The sequence below is a fragment of the Ailuropoda melanoleuca genome, chromosome 7 (assembly GCF_002007445.2).
Source record: "Ailuropoda melanoleuca isolate Jingjing chromosome 7, ASM200744v2, whole genome shotgun sequence".
NCBI classification, from domain to species: domain Eukaryota; kingdom Metazoa; phylum Chordata; class Mammalia; order Carnivora; family Ursidae; genus Ailuropoda; species Ailuropoda melanoleuca.
The window spans coordinates 43,085,624-43,106,464 of record NC_048224.1 but is presented as its reverse complement, the minus strand read 5'-3'; the positions used below and the strand labels follow the sequence as shown (position 1 = coordinate 43,106,464).

The 20,841-nt window shown below is 50.3% G+C and overlaps 1 protein-coding gene across 1 annotated transcript in view; it reads right to left on the bottom strand.

The window, feature by feature from the left end:
• Positions 1 to 20,841, bottom strand: part of PAPPA (pappalysin 1) — a gene marked incomplete at its 5' end in the record, with an annotated part of 257,025 nt that overhangs the window by 74,781 nt on the left and 161,403 nt on the right. Inside the window, 3 exons of the mRNA XM_034663722.1 lie at positions 3,596 to 3,809; positions 6,417 to 6,552; positions 7,467 to 7,580. Of these exons, the coding sequence (XP_034519613.1) occupies positions 3,596 to 3,809; positions 6,417 to 6,552; positions 7,467 to 7,580 (464 nt within the window). The remainder of the gene's footprint in view (positions 1 to 3,595; positions 3,810 to 6,416; positions 6,553 to 7,466; positions 7,581 to 20,841) is intronic.

Genomic DNA, 20,841 nt, shown 5'->3' with positions numbered 1-20,841 from the left:
ATGAGGAAGCAGAGGGACTCTAGGAGGCCTCTGATGGGAGGAGAAGCTGAACAACATCTTGGAGAAGAATCTGGAGCATCCGGTCCAGTTGAAGAGAAACACAGGCTCACGCACCGCAGTTCCATCTGCGGGCGTATCCCCCAGACCAGCAACTAACTCCCAACAGGTGTTCTGAGAGGCGCTGATCCCCTTGTGGGCTGGATAACTTGGGCAAGCCTGTGGTCTCTGGCCGTGAGAAGGTTCTTTCTAGGCTCCAAGTCTCATACATGAGTTTCCTATATAGTCGTCTGATGGGATGCATATTCACGTGTGGGCTCCTGTAGGCACCATCCCCTACCCCCATCTGACCCAGTCTAAGTCCACACTGGCTGGAAGGAGCCAACCTGGTCACATGAAGAACTTACTTCCTCCTAGAGCTGGCTTTCTCAAAGTCGGCTCCCTGTCTGAACTGCCCTTCTCTGGGTGGGCTGGTGTGGGGAAGTGGGAAGAGTGTGAGGTAAAGGGAGAAAGAATGCAAACAATAAAGGAGGCTGGAGGAAGGAAGGAAGGAAGGAAGGGAGGGAGGGAGGGAAGGGAGAGAAGAAGGGAGTTTACTAATTGTGGAAGCACAGGACCCACTGAATTTTATAATAAGCTGGTCAATCTCTATTTAGAACCATAAGATAGTGTGTGTGTTTGTGTGCGTGTGTGTGTGTGTGTGTGTGTGTGTGTGACACATTGGAGCCTCAATCCACAACTGTTGCTTTTCTCACTGAGGAAGCCTCTGTTCTTCCTACCACCATCGCTAAGCCCCTCACCATTCCCCCTTCCCCTAGGTGTGGTGCTGGGATTTGGCTAGAATTCCACAACTGGACCTCTCACCTGCAACCGGATCCTGTTTTCGTGGGCCTCTGCATTTACTGCAAGTGCCACACGGGGCCTGGAGACCCCCTGAATCTAGGTCAGAACACGCAGCCTGCATTGATTGTGCTGTGGTGAGGCTCCTCCCACGGCAGCCCACCGGGTCTCACCCTGCTCTCAGGAGCAGAGAATGAAAATGAGAAGGGGAAAGGGTGGGAGAGGAGGCAGAGCGGGTGGAGATGGTGGGGAGAGGACAGAGGCAGCAAGAACCAGGATCAGTGGGGACGAGAGGGGCGGAGGGCTGGAGCTGGGGAGGCGAGGACGGCCCCTCTCACTACCTGGGAAACAGCGGAGAGTCAAGTGGGCTGTTTCCACCAGAGCCAGCTGAAATGTGTGCTATAAAAAGTGATGCTATTTACCTTGGTGTTTTGAGAATGGAGAAAAACATCCCGTGGCTTTTTACAGTTGTTGCTTATTTTTCTTTTCTCTCCTCCGGGTTTGTTTGTTTTAATGCATTTGCACATTTGTGCAGTCCTGACTGTTCGGGTAAGTGCCTCTTCAGCTCTCCGGGAGCAGCTGCCTCCTTCCTCACTCCTGGCCCCTGGATCACTCAGGAGGGGTCCCCAGTCCCCCCCAACCCCTGCAGCTGTGGCACTGGGGGCTTGGCCTGTCTCGGCCAGGTCCACGCTCAGGGCCGAGCCACAGAGGCCCTCAGAGCTGTTCCCCTCACTAAATGCTCACACGTGAGCGGTCGGGACAAGTCTCCTTCTCTCCTGAATGTGCTTGGCTCTGATGGGTACCTCGTGGCTTTCAGGGGCAGACAAAGTAGGATTTTGCCTCCTCATGCCTGGAAGGCCTTGACTCACTGTCTCTTGTCCACACCTCACAGGACAGGTATAACGAAATAAAATAATGATATAAGGCAGTGAAATGCATGTTGGTTCCTGCCCCCTCCCTCTCACCCCTCCCAGCTCTTGGGGAGCACAGAATGTCAGATCTGGAAGGAACTAGAGAGAACATCCAATCCATCACCATCATCCCATGGATGGGGAAACTGAGGCCCAGAGGGGCGGAGGGACTGGCTCACAGTCACATAAACAGTGAGAGACGGGGCAACGTTCTGTCTCCGCCCGGTGCACTTCTGCTGCCAAAGAACTCAACAAATGCTAAACAATTGATTTGTTTCTGAGGTTAAACACTTCTAGCTATTTACTTCGGGCACAGGAACTGTTAATTAAGAATTCAAAGAAGCCAGTGCTTGCCTCTGTCAACTTGCCCATGGTCCCGGTGGCGAGTTAAGGATGGGAAAGAAAGCATTGCAGAAAAGGTCTAATGGATTTACATTTCCCATTGACATTGTTTCTCTGGGTTCTGAGAATTAACTTATTTTTATAGTCTGGAGAGCCAGGGATGAAAAAGCCCTTTTAGTGTGAAATATAACAGTGAGTGATATTTAAGGAGCTCTTTTGCCTCCAAACGATTGCAACAGACTTTGCACAACAGAAGCTAGAGACAGTGGGTGCAAAACAATGTGGGTTTTGCAACCACCTTTTGTGTCCCCTGTGGTGGCCGGAGGCGTGGGAAAGGCAGTGTCGTCCCCCCCCCCGCCCCCAACCCTTTCCTCTCCTTGCTCCCAGGTACACGGGACAGGGCTGGATCACCTTTCAGAGGGCCTCACTCTGGGGGAGCCCACTGAGCCCCCACCCCCGTCTCAGTCTCTCATTCTCCTTCTGGATCTCATTAAACAAACGTGAGTGGTGCTGTGCGAGCCTGGACCAGCCCTTCCCCTTTGGACGCCCCAGGATTCTAGAGGGTAACGCGGGAGTTTGGACACTCTGGATCTCCAGAGCTTCCTCCAGCACTAAGAGCTTCACGCAGAGTTCTAGGCAGAGAGCCACCCCGTCAGGTCAGAATATGGCCATATTCTGTATTAACCCATCACCTTGGCTCAGTGTCTAACGGCCCGCAAGAGGCCCTTCATCTACAGAGAACCGTTTCACTCTCATGACCCCCTGGTGGGGTAGATATTATCATCTGTTTATTCAAAAATAGGAAAGTAAGATTCAGAAAAGTGAAGTGACTTGTCACGGACACACAAACAAGAAGGGGCACGTTCAGACCAGGTAAAAGTATCACCCAAACTCCTATTCTCAGGAAACACCACGCTCCCTTAGCTTCAGACGACGGGCATTAGTAGACAGAAGGACAGAGGCACGGACGAGCGATGCTACGCCATTACAAGAGATTCTGAGACCGCCGAGGGACTCTCAGGAGCTAGGTTTGGGAAAGACACGGAGAATTCCCCATCACTGGAATACAGTGAACTAGGATGAAGCAAATACCAGGCTCCCTCCATCCCCTTAAATAAATACTCCAGTTTTTCAGAGCTGCAGGAGAGCTCATCCACCTATCTTCTCTTTGTCCAAATGCAGATGCTGAGACCAAGAGAGGGAAAGTGATGTTTACCACGCGAGCAAGCCATTGTCAGCGCTGGGACTATGAGCCAGGTGAGGGAGTCTTTCTACCAGCACGCATTCCTGCTTCTCTCCCTGCTTCCCTCCCTCGCCCCTGGAATCGGAGACGAGGAGTTGTGGGCCTCCCAGGCCCAAAGGCAGAGCCGGCCAGAGGCCAGAGGATGGAGAAGGGAGAAACACACAGACTTTTCAGCCACACGCATGTCTACACAGTTCCAGAATTCCTCCATCTGCTTCTGGCTAGCAACCGGCCCAGGGCAATCAGACCCAGGGTCCCTTACCTCTGCTCGGCAGAGCTGTAGGTCTCCCCTCTCTGGCAGCTGCTCAGGGTGACGGGGTCAAAGTTGTCGAAGGAGCGGAGGGCCACCCCCGAGATGGCGACCAGGGGTGAACTGAAGCTCACACGGACCGCCTTGCTGTGGTAGAAGGGCTGGCTGAGGTCATGCACCACAGGGATAATCAGGGGATTGTTCCTGCAGCTCAGGACATGGAGGCCTGTCAGGAGAGACAGAGGGCCGAGGGGCCAGGCTCATTACTCAAGGCCAGTCACGCCCTCCCTAACGGGCCCTTCCCGAAGCCCCCAGACCCTTTCATGTCACTGCACAAAAGCACCATTGGGTGGCCAGTGGGGATTTTGAGTTTGATTGAAAGTTTCTTTGTCTGCCTTTTTCTCTTGGTTCCAAATCTTTCCAATCCCTTTGCCTCCCTGCCCCCTAAGCTTTCCCTTCACCTAGCGCCCACAGCCTCTCTCCCTCCCCCAGTGGCCACCCCTCACACAAGCATCTCTGGCCCTCACCACCCTCCCACACTGCATTCGGGCTGGATGGTCTGAGTTGCTAGTTTTCTTTTCTTTTTCTTTTTTTTTTTTTAAAGATTTTATTTATTTATTTGACAGAGAGAGAGACAGGCAGCGAGAGAGGGAACACAAGCAGGGGGAGTGGGAGAGGAAGAAGCAGGTTCCCAGCAGAGCAGGAAGCCCTCTGCGGGGCTTGATCCCAAAACTCTGGGATCACGCTCTGGGCCGAAGGCAGACGCTTAACAACTANACCCTGAGATCATGACCTCAGCCAAACGAAGGGTCGGGTGCTTAAGCGGCTAAGCCACCCAGGCGCCCCTGAGTTGCTAGTTTTCAGGCTGCCTTCCCAGTCAGCCAGAGAGACAGTACAAATCATCTGCAGGAACAGGCTCTTCCCTTCCCCGGGGGGGGGGGGCGGGAAGCCTGCCCTCATTTTTAATCCAGGAACCCAGGAGCAGTCCAGTGAGGTCTGCACCTCTGTAGCCATGGGGCAGAGGTAACGCTGAGAATCAAGGGCAGGAAGTGGCTTTCCAGAGGCGCCCAGAACAGCCAGCAACGTAGAGACCACGTTGAACCCAGGCTTGCCCCCTCCCAAAGCCCCCGGTTCTTTCTAGAAGGGGGAACAGGTCCCCAGGCTTCAAGGAGGAAGGGAGGGCGCAGAGAGAAAGGGCACGCCCAGAAGAGGGAAGGCAGTGACGGGGTGGGAAAACGGACACTGGCTTTGGGGTCTGGCGGACCTCGGTTCACATCACAGCTTAGCCTACCTGTGAAGGGACTAGTCACATCCTAACGATATGACTCCGGCAAGCTCCTTATAACTCAGTTTCTGCATCTGACGTCAGGACTGACCCTAAACACATCCCGGCTGGCCTGCGCCATCGGGGCCGTTGAGCTCCCCACCCAGAAGGCGCCCTTCTGCGGTCACTCAGAGCTGCAAAGGCTCCAGAGGGGGGTGCCAGGATGTGGAGGACAGAGGCAGGGGCCACTGCGGGGAGGGACGGGGACACGTGGAAGCCTCAGACACTGAGTCACGGGATCCCAGCAGCTTCTGTGGAACTGGACCTCCCCTCACGCCTCAGAGCCCTCTGCAATGCCAGGACAGCTAGGAAAATATTTGCTTCTCACTTAGGGAAATTTCTCCGGAATCCGGATAGGCCCAGAGGGGTTTTCTTTCTCTTCCTTATTCCTGTGTCTCCCCCTTGCCTCTAACACTAACTAAATAAGTAAACATAAAAACAAAACAAAATCCTCTCTCTGCTCCCTTGGCTTCTGCTTGACCCTGCGATGACCCCTTGCCTGCTGGCTTCATACTGGTCTTTGAACCCAGCACTCTGTGGAATGATGCAGGCATAGCTTTGAAGCCGGCCTTCGGGGCTAGCCTGGAATTCCAAACACCTGGAATGGCTACCCAGCGGTATACTGGACATGTGGGAGAGATAACAGGACTTTCCCAGTGCTGGGTCTCGTGCTGGGCACCGTCACCACAGCCCTGAGCAATACCTCACTTACTACCTCTCCATCTTGCTCTGATGATGAAGTGGCACCGTTGTCCCCGTTGTGCCTAAGAGGAGAGCAAGGTGCCGCAGGAGGGGCTTTGAAGTCGAGCCGAGTGAGTGGCAGCGACAGGACTGAAGCCTGGGCTGTTGGCACTGGAACTGGGGCTCTTTCCTCTGCCCCGTGCACACATGGCTAGGCAGAGGGGTGTGCAAGTGACAGCTTGACAACTCTGGCCTTGTCCTCCCCACCAGCCCTGTGTGGAGGCAGCTTCTCAGCATGCAGGACCTGGCTCTTTACCTGCCTTCCCACTCCTGGCCTTTCCTTACCCTCCTCCCACGGGGGGCTCTGCAGACGGTGTCGGAGACACGGCCACCGGTGTGGGGCACTAAGGGACACCTCGGGGTACAGGGGAAAGAGCCACAGCTATGATTCTGAAAACCTGGCTCCTCTACTCTCTTCCGGTCACTGCCATGTGACCCGGGGGGGACTCAGGCGCTGATACCTGGAGAAAGGGCCTTTGCTCCGTCTCCTTCCTGGGGTCATTTAAGGATAAGATGGGGTGCCCGAGGTTAAAGGTGCCTGGTAGAAGGGAGCTCATGAAAGGAGGACTTGGACAGTGGCCACTGATCCCCATATCTGCCACATCCAGGCTTCTCTGGATACACAAAAGCCTCCCGATCTGAAGGCAACCAGAATGCCAAACGGAGAAGCAAGAAGAGGAAGGGCAAAGGCAGAACTAGCTCTCAGCGGATCCTCCAACCACCCCGGGCAGATAGGGTCCCAAGAGCCACCCAAGAGGACGTGCTCACCGAGATCGTGGCTCTGATCTTTGGTATCAAACAGCTGGACGCTGATGGTCTCCTGCTTCTGGTCCCCATAATAGGTGCCATCGGTCACCAGGTGGACAATAACAGCTGCAGCCACCATTGGCTGAGAAAAGTATGCCTGAAATGCAGACAGCACGGCAGGGTCACTCACACGCTCCAGCCACGGGGCAGGGGTTTCAAGGAGCATCTTCCGTTTCAGGGTCTGGGCCACTCGTCATGGGTCCATGGTGGGAACAGGGAGGCAGTGAAGAACACAGGCTCGGAAGTCAGAAACTCTGCTCCAACCTGGCTCTGCACCTGCTGAGCTGTGTGACAGTGAGTGGTCGCTCGGCCTCTCTGGGCCTAAGTTCCCTCATTCTAAGTGACATATTAAGGAAATAACTCAATCACATGGTGGCTGCGAGCCTCCAGTAAGATAATGGGAACAAAATGTCTGGCACAACCTACAACCACAAGAAAGGTATTATTATTATTTGTCACTTCTCCATGCTAGCCTCTGTGTGAGGCATCAAGGAGACAAAGCTAAGTAAAACACAGCCCTTGCATTTCTGCAGACTGCGGAGCTCCAAGTTGGTCAGTGATGTGCAAATCAAAAGTCAATACAATCCATAAGCCTAAGTCAGGAAGATGGGCCCAAACACAGCAATATAAAACCACGGGACAAGCATCATCCGACAGATGACCGGACATGGGCAGAACTAGAAGGGAGAGAACAGTCACTCCTCTGTGGGGATCAGTTAAGACTTCAAGGAGGAGAAGACAACCTTAAAAGGCCTTGAACGATGCACAGAAGGTTCCAGGCAGACAAAAGGTATCCAAAGTCTTGGCCAAAACAAGAAGGACAAGGGGCATTCCATGAGTGATGAAGGGACTCTATTTCAGGGAGCATCCTACTGGGAAGTGTTTTGTTCTCTGTCCTTACAATTAACACCCTCAGTGGGGAGACAAACCATCTTGCGAAAGGGTCACGGGAGTTGGTGCTTCCTGGGGGCCACTGCTGGAGAGTCTAAGACTCGTAAAGCTTTGGCTTACCCGGAGCCAGAAAGTGGTCTGAGCCAGCTGGGAGTACGGGTAGCTAATGGTACAAGGGTACCAGGCATGCTGGGAAATGCCTTCACTGAGATCTATCACCTTCGTTCGACACACCTGGGAAGAGATAAAGAAAAAAATGTTTTAGAGGGTCTCAGCAGTTGAACTAAATTCAATTAGATGCACCTTTCCTCTCCACCTATTTTGTTCAGGGCACAGCAGGAGAAAACAGGGATGCACAGATGGGAGTCTGCTCCAGGAGCCTACATTCTACTGTAGAACAGGGAGTCCTCAACACTGTGAAGGATGGCACAGATAACACGCTTTGGTGGTAGAGGTGACAGAGAAATGTTCACGGGGACAAATGCAGGAGGAGTTGACATCTGAGCTGGATCTTAAAGAACAGAGCAGACACAGGGGAAGGGAGCAGGAGCAAAGGCTCAGAGGAATGGAGAAATCTAGAATGCTCAGGGTGTGCTAAGCCGTCCGGTACTCTTAGAGCTCGGGGAAGGTGGCAGAAAAGGCAGGATAAGGCTGGGATCTCACCGAGTGGCGAATCGCAAGCAGACCATTTTCAAACAAACCTGTACATTGTGCTCAGAGCCGTATTAAGGACAGAGAAAAGACTCTGACAGGATGGGCATTTCCCCCAAAGACAGAATGTGTGAGTGTGTGATGTGTGTCCAAATGTCATTTCACTCCTCAGATCATTCACTTATTCGAGTCACAGTTATTGGGAGATGGCTATTTGCCAAGCACTGTGGGATGAGACAGACACCAGGAGCTCGCAGGGGACAGTGAGTGCAGATACCCATCGAGGCACCACACAGACACACACACCTGTAACTGTAACTGTACAGCAGAAAACAGAAAAGTTCTATGATGGCAAAGGCAAGGAGCAACTGCCTTGCTCTTGAGATGGGCCAGACCTTTTGCGGATGGCCATCCCAAATTCGTGTTTTTCCTCTGACCTTGAATGTGGCTCCTCTCTCAACACTCCCCTGTGGATTTGGGTCTGTCATGCCACATGGGCAGGTCTCCCTGTACTCATCTGACAAAGGCTGACCTAGCGAACTCTAAGGCTCTTGAAAGCTATTTAAAAAAAAAAGATAATCTAATATCGATCATAGTAAACATACATGTAAAACAAAAAAGAGAGGAAAAAGAAAAAAGATTTTATACAAGGATCAAGGATACCTATTCCAGCAATATTTGTAGTAGCAAAAAATTGGGAATAGTTTGTATGTTCATCTGTTGGGGAAGGGATGCATCAAGAAAGAAATATTCATGTGACAGATTACTGTATACAGCACAAGACTCTTAAGAGGCCTCAATTAGATTCATATACAGGGATGATACTAGAAATCTTTAATGTCAGGTCCAGTATGGGTCCCGGGCACTCAAAACGGAAGCCCTACTCCTAACATCAGTGGAGACATCAATGGAGAGATTGCAAAAGCATAACACTGAGTAAAAACAAACCAAAAAAAAGGGAACAAGGTGTAAATGGACAAGTACAATATGATGTCATTTATAAAAATCACACAAAGCAAGACCATATATTGCCAAGAGATTCCTAGAGATGAGTACAGAAGAATCAAAAACAGAGTAGAAAAGTCATGTATCAAATTCATGAGTCAAGCTCAAGATACGATACGTGATACCTGAACTGTAATCTACAACTGTATCATCAGTGTTTTTTTAAATGAACTTTTTTAGTATTGGGGTGATTCTATATTTACAGAAAAGTTGCAAAGGTAATACAGAGTTCTCTAGGTATGCTTCAGCCAGTGTCCCTTACTGCTAACGTTTTCATCAATCCATTTTTGAAGCCCCAAACAGAGGAATTTAAGTCGCTTAACCAACTCTGGAAAATCACAGATCAGTCACCCAGAAAGTTCTTCAGTGCCATGATGACCTCATTGGAGGACACCCCGGTTTATCTTTGACGTTTGAATGTTGGACTAGGTCATGGGTTTTCAGGGATTCCTTGGAGGCGTCTGCCTGCGGGTCAGGGTGTGAGATATGCTTCCTTCCTTCTCTACTGCTTTACCTGGAGCATCTCTACTCATCCGTCTTAGATATCGAGCTGCCAGGTAAAGTTTCCTTTAAGAAAAGAGCTTCACTGCTTGAAGAACACTGCAAAGTATTGAAACCTGTTTATTGCCAAAGTTCCCCTCCCCCTCTCTGAGAAGCCAGTGGGTCCTGGGCATACAGTATGAGTTTCCCAAACATCGCAGGTAACATCTTAGGGAGAGTAGCGGTGCCAAGAATCAACCATCCCATTGGCCAGAAGCAGGTGATGGCTTCTGTTATTCAAATCTCTAGAAGCCTAATACCAAGGAGACTATGGGCAAAGCAGCCACTTTAATAGGCTGAAGATGTCTTCAAGTTTATTTATTTTTCTCAAAAACAACTGGGACGGAGCTTAGGCAGATCTGCTAGTGGATTGTGTTACATTTTACAACAGTGCGAGACTTTGCATAAACTATCTATGGTATTTGAAATCCAGGCCAGCAATTGGACATGTATCATTTTGGAATTCTTTCCCCTGTGTTCTGAGCTGCCTGCCCCCAGCAGAGTGTAGTGGAACACATCTCTGGAGTGCTGGGGAAGGAGGGGGGGCTTATCTCTGCATCTAAAACATTCACGGTCAGAGAAGTCTAAAACATGAACAAAGCCCTCTTATTGCTTAAATACAATTTTCTCTTATCTCATCAGCTCTATCAGCACTAGACAGGGCTTTAGAGGTACACACTGCTGTTATTTTATTCTCCTGTTTTCCTATTTAGATTGTGTTTGTTTCGAGCTGGCTGCGATACTGACCAGGGACAGTCAAAGCAGATCAGAGAGGAATAAACAAATTCAGCTGAATGTTTGCCCAAAGCCCCAGTTGATCTTAAAACCATCTATGTTCCTGGGGAGGCTGGGGGAGGGGGAGGTTGCAGGGGAAAGGTGAAGGAAACACTCACAAGCCCCCTGCTTTTATAGACCTTGTGGGTTCTGCTCATCCAGCAGCCACTTACTAAGGGCATGTGGTATGGTACACTGGGCTCTGAGTGCCTGAGAGAGAAGGAGCTTTGCCCTTGGCCACAAGGTTGGTCACCAGGGATGTAAGTGTGATCCCAAGGTGACTGATTCAATGGGGATGCTGTTTTCATCCACTCATTTCTTGAGCCTTCCAAAAAAAGCAAGTCTTCCAAAAAGCATTGCTGAACAATGTAGATTTTCCTAACATTGGTAGGGGAACAAGCAGGAGAGTTACATCCCACACTCCGCGGCAGCCCCAGGAAGTGAGTTCCATCTCACTCACCATCTCAGTCTCTCCGGTGTCACTGGCTCCAGTGACCTCCCTATCTCTTCCAGTCCCCCCCCTTCCCAATCTGCACCTCTCAGACCTCTCATAAGCCATTCTTCTCTCCCTCAGATTATCCACTCTTGTACACATAAGTCCTGATGATGATGTCAACAACCCTCCCCAGAGGGTTCGGGGGGCTGAACATAGCAACCTCTTACCCTCTCTGTCATGCTGCGATTGTCCCTTCACACCACTCCTCCTTGGGCAACACACCTAGAGGGCTCTAATGAGAGACTATGGACTCTGGGAAACAAACTGAGGGCTTCAGAGGGGAGGGGGTTGGGGAATGGGATAGGCTGGTGATGGGTAGTAAGGAGGGCACGTATTGCAAGGTGCACCGGGTGTTATACGCAAGTAATGAATCATGGAACTTTACATCAAAAACTAGGGATGTACTGTATGGTGACTAACATAATAAAAAAATATTATTAATAAAAAAAAGAATAAGGAAATAAAAAATAAAAAAATAAAAAGAGCAAAAAATAGAAAAATAAATAAATAAAAACATGGGCAGCCTCTAGGCTTCAGGTTCCCCTGGACAGATGAAGAGGGAGTCTCCCAGCTGGAACCTACCTTTCTGCCTTTCCCACTCCCATGCCTGGTGCAGCATTATTCACAATAGCCAAGATGTGGAAACAAACTCACGGTCCATCAGGAGGTCAATGGATGAACAAAATGTGATCCATCGATAAAATGCAGTGTTATTCAGCCTTAAAAATGAAGGAAACCCTACCATATATGACAGTAAGGATGAATCTTGAGAACATCATGCTAAGTGAAATAAGGTAGCCACGAAAGGACAAATACTGCATTATTCCACTTATAGGAGGTATCTAAAGTCGTCAAATTCACAGATCAGTGAGTGGAATAGTGGTTGCCAAGGGCTGGGGGAGGGGAGAAAGTAATTGCTAATCAACAGACATCAAGTTTTAGGTAAGCCAGATGATTAAGTTCTAGAAGTCTGCTGTACCTACAGTCAACAATACCTTATTGTACACACAAAAGTTTGTGAAGATAGATTTCAGGGCGCCCGGGTGGCTCAGTGAGATAAGTGTCTGACTTTCAATTTTGGCTCAGGTTGTGATCTCAGAGTCCTGAGATCAAGCCCTGCGTTGGGCTCAGCAGGAAGTCTGCTTGGGATTCTCTCCCTCTCCCTCTCCCCCTGCCCCTGTTCTCTATCTCTCTGTAAAATAAAATAAAATCTAAAAAAAAAAAAAGATCTTTTGTTAACTTTTTTGTCACAATAAAGTGAGATACAGTAATATTTTGAATGACTAAAATACTGATATTCATTGAATGAATGAATACATTAATAAAATAAGTGAGCCAGTTCAGGTGGGGGGAGAGAAATTCATCAAATGATGCTAGGAAAAGAGCAGATGTGGTTGGGCTGTCAAGCTCTTTCCCTTAGGTATTCTCAGGGTTGGACGAGGGATTACCCAGTATTTTCTTGATTACTTCAGAGCCAAAGAACTCACTTCCATTTATAGGCAGCTCAATTGACCTTTGGACAGCTCTTCCCAACAGCCAGAGGAAGATGTCTGGATGTACTTCCTCCTCCTTTTTCCTCTAAGTAGCAATGTCTATAAGCTTTCTTATTTAGAGTCCCAACTTAGATGGAACTGAACAGTTATCTACTGAGACCATTCCCTTCATAGTACTCAAGGAGGGTGGGCTGTTTTACATGACATAACATAGCAAGTAGTCGGCAAAACTGTTATTTAAATGCAGAATTTTCCGTCTTCAAGAACTGATGTTTTTTCCTCACCTATGTCCAGCACTTCCTCGATCCTACATTTTTCATAAAAAGTTTATTTATTTTGGTAAGCTCTATACCCAACGTGGGGCTCAAACTCATGGCCCCGAGACCAAGAGTCACATGTGTTTCTGACTGAGCCAGCCAGGAGCCCCTCAATCCTACTTTTGTTGGGTAGAACCACCTCCAATGAGATGTCTCCCTCTTCCCCAAGGTTTCGTGGGACAGGAATTTTGGTGTCCATGCCACTCGTTTCTCCAGGAGAAGCCCAGTTCTAGGTCTTTGATGGAAGCTAAGCAGCCACTGTCCTCCAGTCCCATCTTAACACCTGCAGGACCTGAGGGGCAAGAGACTGCCTTCCTGCTTGGTCTTTAGGACAATGCCTTAGACACCCCATCACCTTCAGAGATGTGCTTACACCAAACACCCCCCATGGGAAATAGGAGACCTGGGTCATTTCTGGCTATGTCACTTATTAGCCGGACATCTCCCCCACCCTCAGTTTCCCCATCTATGAAATGCAGTGGCTGTATGGGATGACCCCTAAGTCCCCCTGGAGCTTAAGGACACCCACAGTCATGACATCCACTAAGGGTCTCAAGGTCACAATGTCATCTATCCTCACAGTCAGCCTCTGTGAGATTGGAATCATTGTCCCATTTTTCTGATGAGGGAACGAGGCACAGAGGCTTTACAGAATTCCTTTAAGATCATCTAGCCACTTATGTAGGGCAGCCAGAAGCCAGACTCTGATCCCTGTGATGCCATGTTCCGTGTGCTCTATCACAAAGTGACGACTGATGCTTGTCTTGGTTGAAACCTCCCCTTTGTCTGATGGGGAAGAAGGCACCAGCTACCACGCTCTCTGCCTCCACCTGCTCTCCCTGCTCCAAGGTCCTCATAATTAACCTGCCAAAGTAAAGAACTAATCCCATTGCCCTGCTACTCATCACTCCCTCTATGGCTGCTCAGGGACCACGGGATGGGAAGTTTAGCAGACACAGCCCGCAAAGGCCTTCGGGAGCCAGTTTCAGCCCTGTCACCACCTTCATCGCCAGCTGCTGTCCCTCCCCCCCCCCTCCCCACGCAGCAGGTGGGCATCCGCACACGTGCACAGCGGTGCTCCCTTCTCCCTGAGAGACGCCTTCTCGCACATGCCCTGGACTCCACCACCACAATGTCTGTGCCCAGACTTCTCCCCACCCCCACCCCCTCCACTGCACTGGCTGCCTATTCTGTGAAATGCTGCACACACTTCAAAGCCAGTCTCAAGTATCACCCCTCCTCTTAAAGACTTTGCTCACCCCCAGGCAGAATTAATTGCTCTCTCTTGTGTTCATACAGCTCTTAATATACCTCGGTTACGGCGCTCGTCAGGTTGGATTACGGTTGTTTAGAGCCCAGTCTTATCCCCCGAAATTCTGAAGACTTCCCAGGTAAGAAGCACCCTTTACTCATGCTCACGTCAGTCCTAGCTGATCGCCTAGCACCAGGATGCGGTAGGTGCCCCGAGAACAAAAGTCACAGCAGGAGCGGTGGCAGTGAGGGGGTGCCTGTCCTCGGCCGGGCGCTTTGTGAAGGTCTCCGTATGTACTGAATCATGCAGGCTTCATAACCACTCTGTGAGGGAGGTACTATGATTGTACCCATTTCATAGATAAGGACTTGAGGCCCCATGCTTTGCCTAAGGTCACCCAGCTCGTTAGGGGAACCAGGATTCAATGCTAAGGCACAAACACAGCCCACACCCTTAATAGTAGATTAAGGCCGCCTTGAAAAGGGCCACCTGCCTATCTCTCAGGGCTGCCGTGGAGGATGGACCTGAATAGAAGTTGGTTCAGCAGCCAGAGCAGGCCCCTACAGGGCTGCCCCGGGGTGGGTGATGTGGTCGAAAAGAGCCCTGGGTTGCCAGGAAATAGGCTTGCCTGCTAGAGCTGATCCACCGCTAACCTCCTCTGACACTTAGCCTTCCCATGGGCAGAAGGACAGAGTACGATCCCTAAAAGGATCTTCATTTCTGACATTCTGCCAGCTTTTCACTCCCAGCCTCTTCCTGGTGAATGCTGCAGGAGAGAGTGTCGACTCCGTCATGAAGCGGGATTGTTCTGTCAGCCCCTGAGCCAACTCCTGGATCCCATGTCTCTGGTCTCTGGAAGGCTAATTTCACAGCCACCTTTCTGTGAACGCCAGAGGGGTAACATAAACATTTACTGCAGCCATTCCAGCAATGTGTTTTCTGTTTTCTCTTTTCTTTTCATGCATGTGACAAAGAGTTGGTTCGTCCCCCCAAAGCTTTGAGATCATTGGATATCGGCACTGGGGGTAACCTCAGAGATCCAATTCCAGCCATCACATCTGATAGAGAGATGGGAACAGGGTTCACTGGGGATGGATGAGACTGGCCGTAAGCTCCTCTGGGATGGGCCAGATGTCTGGTGGTGACTGGGGTTGCCTGGACTGACAGACACAGAGATGTCTGTGGCCCCAGGACTTGGGGGCTCTTGTCCACGCCGCGCACCACCAGCCACTCCATCCAGCTCCTGCCTCCAAACCCCTCCTTTGCCGAAGACTGCTTTCAATTAGAGGAGTTAACGATGTCTTGCTTTCAAAGGGTTTTTAAATCCAGTTTATCTTCCACCCACACACGTCGTACACAAAGGCGGGGAGACAGAGGGAGAACAGGGGGAGCTGGAGTTCTGGTATTTTCCCACACAGGGGAGATGCCATGAGGTTTCTATTGAATTTCCTTTTACAGATTTACATGCCCTTTTGTCAATCACAGGAGGGAGGAAGTGCTCTTCAAATCTCTGGCCCGTCCTCTCCAATTTCCTCTTTCAACCCAAAGGGACCTGGGAATGGGTCTCATAGAAAAAGAGAGGAAAAGGAATAGGGAGGGGGAGTGTGGGGGTGCATGCTGATACTAACAATACACATAAATGCACAAGTGCATGCACGCACCGGCACACGTGCGCACATGCGTGCGCGCACACACACACACGCCCCAGGCAGTGTTTCCAAATAGTTCCACTTGGGCCATATTTTAATGTCAGGTTTGCAGATCCAATGCCAAGTTATTTCCCCAAGAACTGCAAGGTTGTAAGAGGAACAGGCAGGACTCCTTGATGTGAAGACGGTGGGAGGACAAGTCGGCTGGGAGACCATGGATCAGGCCACGGAGACCCCAACACTGAGTGAGCCAGGTACAATAAAGTCACCTCTGTAGAGCCAGCGTGGCTGTCCCTTCCAGAACATGGTGGTCCCTCCGCAGTGCTCCGCTAGGGAAGAGAAAGGGCATCAACTCTCGTGGTACTGACGCTGCCCAGGTTGCATCCTGCCCTAACTAGGAGGAAAAAGCACTTTTGTCCCCATTTTATTTTTTTATTTTTTTTATTTTTTTTAATTTTATAGTAATATTTTTTATTATGTTAGTCACCATACAGTACATCACTAGTTTTTGATGTAAAGTTCCATGATTCATTACTTGCTTATGTATAACACCCAGTGCACCATGCAATATGTGCCCTCCTTAATACCCATCACCAGCCTATCCCATTCCCCCCCCCGAAGCCCTCAGTTTGCTTCCCAGAGCCCATAGTCCCCATTTTAGAGATAAGGAGTCCAAGGTTTGGAAGGCACTGGGAACTTCCTCACAGCTTAAGAGTCAAAGCCAGTGGTCTGACTCAAGGTCCCTGTCCTTCTTACTCCCCAATAGCTTTTGGTCACCTCTCTGGGGGTGGTTTCTTGTCTGTCCACCTGTCTCCATGCCTGAGCATCAAGGGCAGTGCTTGTGCCCAATTTCTCTCTCCTCTTCACTGGTGTCTAATACAGGTTACTAGGCATGGCTCAGCGAATGTTGCCATATTGAACTAAGGGGCTCCTCAAGGCTAACCAGGTGCTTCAGGGCTGACATAACTGATCCAGAAGCCTGGTGTGTGGACATGGGAATAGCCACGTGGTGCAGGGAAGACCCCAGAAGACCTTGCATTCATTTGTGAGCACTAAAAGCCTGGACCCGTCCACCACCCAGGCTCCCATGCAGTTGTTGGACAGCAAATATGATGATGGCTGTAATAACTGGTATTCACAGCAATTTCTCCCATTACTCTCATGCACACCAGAGCCTGTCCGATTCCACTATTTCATTTAATTCTTAGAACTACCCTTTGAGGGAGGTGTTAATATGACCTCTACTTCCTTGATGGGAAACAGGCTGATTGCTAACGGGGAGGATGAGGGCCCTCGAGACCACTGGACCAGTTAAGGCACACAGCAGTGCTGCCACCCCCCAAGCCCTTGCTCAGGACAGACGCCATTAAACAGTGCATACTGCTCCCCTGAGTGGAGGCCTCAGAATCCCTCTTACTAAAACATTATGGCGAGCCACTCACCATTGGTCAGGACTGGCCCAGAAGATGAACCTATTTGCAATCCTTGAACTTGGCTATCAGCTCACTGAGGGCAAGAATGGGGGCTTGCCTCTTACATCTTCAGTGTCAAGAGCAGTGAAAAGCCTAAAGTAAGCACTAAAGCCAAGACTCGTTGAATAAAAGGATGAATTACCAACAATAACAATGTTATTGACCCTTTACTATATACAGGTATCCCCTGTCTTTCCAAAGTTCAAGCTGCACCCCTTTGCTGGTATGAAAGACCTAAATTTGTACCTGTTTTCGCTAACCGAAAGGAAGCCAAAAAGGATTTTCGCTTTGATGAAAGAAGGCGAGAAGCAAAAACAGCATTAGTGTTTGTTTTGGGGTGAGTACCCCAAGCAGCGAGAGCTGCCCCACCCAGCAGCTCTTCCAGAACTATGCTCAGCATCTCCATCTGCACGGAGCCTCCAGAGCTTTGAGCTGTGCCTGTGAGCATCTGTGCTTGATCTCAGTTTATTTTGTGCCTTTGTTAGCGAGATGTGTCACAAGGTATCAAAAAGCCTAAGAGAGATTACTTTTTGGGTCTGGGAACACTCAAAAATTTTGTCCTATAAATCAATGGCAATTGCTTCTTTGCTTTATGCCATTTGGCTTACAAAAGGGGTCGCGAGAGCACCCTGCTTTCGGAGAGCGGAGCAAACCTGTATCGGGCATTCTAACAAGTGTTTCATGTGCCTGCTCTTAACTGATACATATACGAACACTGGAAACCCAAACGTCGGGATCCCCCTGGCTGGACAGCACTGGAGTTCTCCCCCCTCTGGATTCTGCTCCTCGCTCCCATGTCCATCCTGATCTCCTCCCTGTGCCCCTCATTCCAAACTGACCCCTGAACAGAGAGAACTTTAAGGGTAACTGAGGTTTGACAGATACACACACACACACACACACACACACCTCCAATCCCCTCTCCCGACTTCCTTTTTACATACTTAATAGCACTGAAAAAAGATAGGGACAGAAACAGAGAGAGAGAGATGGGGGTGGGGGTGTGGGGGGTGGGAAGAAAAGCCAGGCTTTCCTGTAGCGACCATTAGAAACAATTATCACTTTCCCCAGGCCTCCAGAGCTGTCTTCCCCTTTGATGCCTGCCTCACAGAGATAGGAGGGGGAGGAATGGACTGCCTTTCTTTCAATTTCAAGATTTATTATTTGGCATGGACAGACAAGCAAAGAAGCAAGGTGTACAAGGTGTACAAGGTGGGTGTGCAGAGCGGAGGGATGCCTCCTTCTTCACACCCAGAGTTCTGGAAATAGCAGCGGACCTCAGAGCCTCCACCCTTCACCCATGGTCCGCGGGTGACTTCACAGCACATATGACTCCTGCAATCGTAAAGTAGAGACATTTCCAGATAAGATCATTTGGCATCTGATGCCCTCCAGCCTTGGGGCTCAGCCCTGGAGTGATGAGCCCCTCAATGCCCCCGAGGTCTGTCCCTAATATATTAGGTATTCCACACTCCAGGGGGGTCTAAGATCTTGGGGACTGCACCTCCCTCCACACATGTCCGGAATCCTGAGGTTTGGGCTCCAAACTCCTGGCCTGCTCTAAATGACCATGGAGAAGAAGCCAGGCATTGGAGCAGAACAGAGCAAAGAACTCACTGAAGATACCCCTGTTCTGAAGCGCATTGACACTTCTACAGTGAAACTACATTTCTTGGAAGAGAAATGGTTCACGATCCATTCTGTGGTTCTAGGGGATGGAAACTGGATGCCCTAATCTTCTTGTAAAGGTAAAGTTTACTCAAGAGACCTGAGAAAGCACCCGTGAGAGGCGGCAAGGCCAAGTTGAAACCAGCGACCGTGCTCCAAGCGCAGACCCTTGAGTTTTGGGAGGCAGGCACCACCGCCCTCATTTATTCTACAGATACGAAGCGTGCCCAAGCCACAGCTGTCGAGGCTGGTGAGGTCCGGGTCTGACGCCCGCCGGCCCCGGTCACTCCACATCTATCTCCCTCGATACAGGCGAGGGCACTCAGGGCCACGATGTGTGAATGGTGATCGTGGGGCAGTGACAGTGATGCCTCAGCTGCTTTTGCCTCCGTTAACTCCAGCCTGTGTAGCGGTGGAGGGGAGCTTCATATTTACCCATTTTCAGATGGGGAAACCGAGGCAAAGGGAGACAAAATCGGCACAGCAGCGGTGGCAATAATTAAGAATAATGACACTGGTCACCAGTTCATAGAGTATGAAGTGTTAGAGGGCACAGTCCCACCCCAAGGGGCGAGTGGCATCTCCCCACCTTACGTACAGGCGAGCCAGGCATTGGGCTGTACCCATTGCTGGAGCCCAGACAGCCATTCTGAGGAGGCACTGGGCAGGGGCTCGAGCTTCTCCAGCTAGTAAATCCTCTAACAAGAGAGAGTGATTAGTGTCGGATGTGGCGGTCGGCTTTTGTGCTGCTGACAGCTCCTCCCTTGAAAGGCCTGGCTGGGCTCATTTCACAGGGGCCCTCCGTAGGCCTGCTCCCGGCTCCGTAATTATGCCATTCACCAGTCACCCAGGCCCGCCTCTGAACTCCTGACCCAGCAGTGAAAGACTTGGGATCTCATTACTAATCTCTTAAGCCACCTAGTCTTCCAAAATACATCCATTTAACTTGGAGGCCAAGGCTTTGGGGGTGGAAGCCCGGGAGAGGGAAAGCCCAGCACAGGGACTTCTCATGACATGGCCCACGTCCTCCTTTCTGAGGCCTGTGGCCCAAGCCCCAGGGCAGCTGGCCTGGCTGTCCTGCTCGGCACAGGGCAGGCCTCGCTGAGGGTCGGCAGCTGGGCTTTAGGGACTGGGAGGATTTTGGAGGGGAAGGGCATCTGGGCCCACCTGTTTGTAATTTCAGGGGTGTGGGGGATGAGGCCTCTGTTTGTTTTAATTATTATTGTTGTTGAGAAGGGAGGGGAAAAAAATGAGCAGAAACTGCTAACATCTGGAGGCTGCTGTCCAGCTTACGTAATCTCCTGTTGCAGAGGAGGAACGCGGGATCCCCAGCCAGATGGTCCGTGGGTGACTTCACGGCACATGTGCCTCCTGCAACCATGAGATGCTGACAGGGTCAGGAGAGTGCATGGTGGGACCTTCTTGAAATTCTTAAGGGGTGAGAGGCAGGGCTTTTTGGGCTCCCAGAAATCTCAGTTTTCTTTTGGGACACTCAGACTTTTACCCAGCCAAACCCCGAATTTTTCTATTTCTCCATTCATTCATTCATTCATTCACTTATTCAGTACACATTCACATAGCATTTACTTCGTGTAGGTTCCTTATTCACCTTGGTCTACAGGGTGAAAACGGATCCCAGATTTAAAAGGGAATAAAGGGGGCGCCTGGGTGGCACAGCGGTTAAGCGTCTGCCTTCGGCTCAGGGCGTGATCCCAGCGTTGTGGGATCGAGCCCCACATCAGGCTTCTCTGCTATGAGCCTGCTTCTTCCTCTCCCTCTCCCCCTGCTTGTGTTCCCTCTCTCGCTGGCTGTCTCTATCTCTGTCAAATAAATAAATAAAATCTTTAAAAAAAATAAATAAAAGGGAATAAAGGTAAAATCCCTTCTCACAAATTGCTCCCGTGGGGGGAGGGACGAGGTAAAGGACTATAGAAGCAAATACGCAGAGAACAGTGAGTTCGGATCTGTGTTCAAGGTATGTTCAGGCTGAGGGAGGGGCACGGGGGAAAAAGTGGCCAGGGCAATCTGCCTGAGGGCCAGGTCTGAAACGCAGACTCTTAACGTCACGTGGGGTCTGGAGAGCAGAGGCCGGAGAAGAGGCGAGAGAAGGGGGAAAACGGGCCACAGCTGAGCCATGACAAACCGAGCTTCCCAGATGATGTCAACAGCAGAGACATG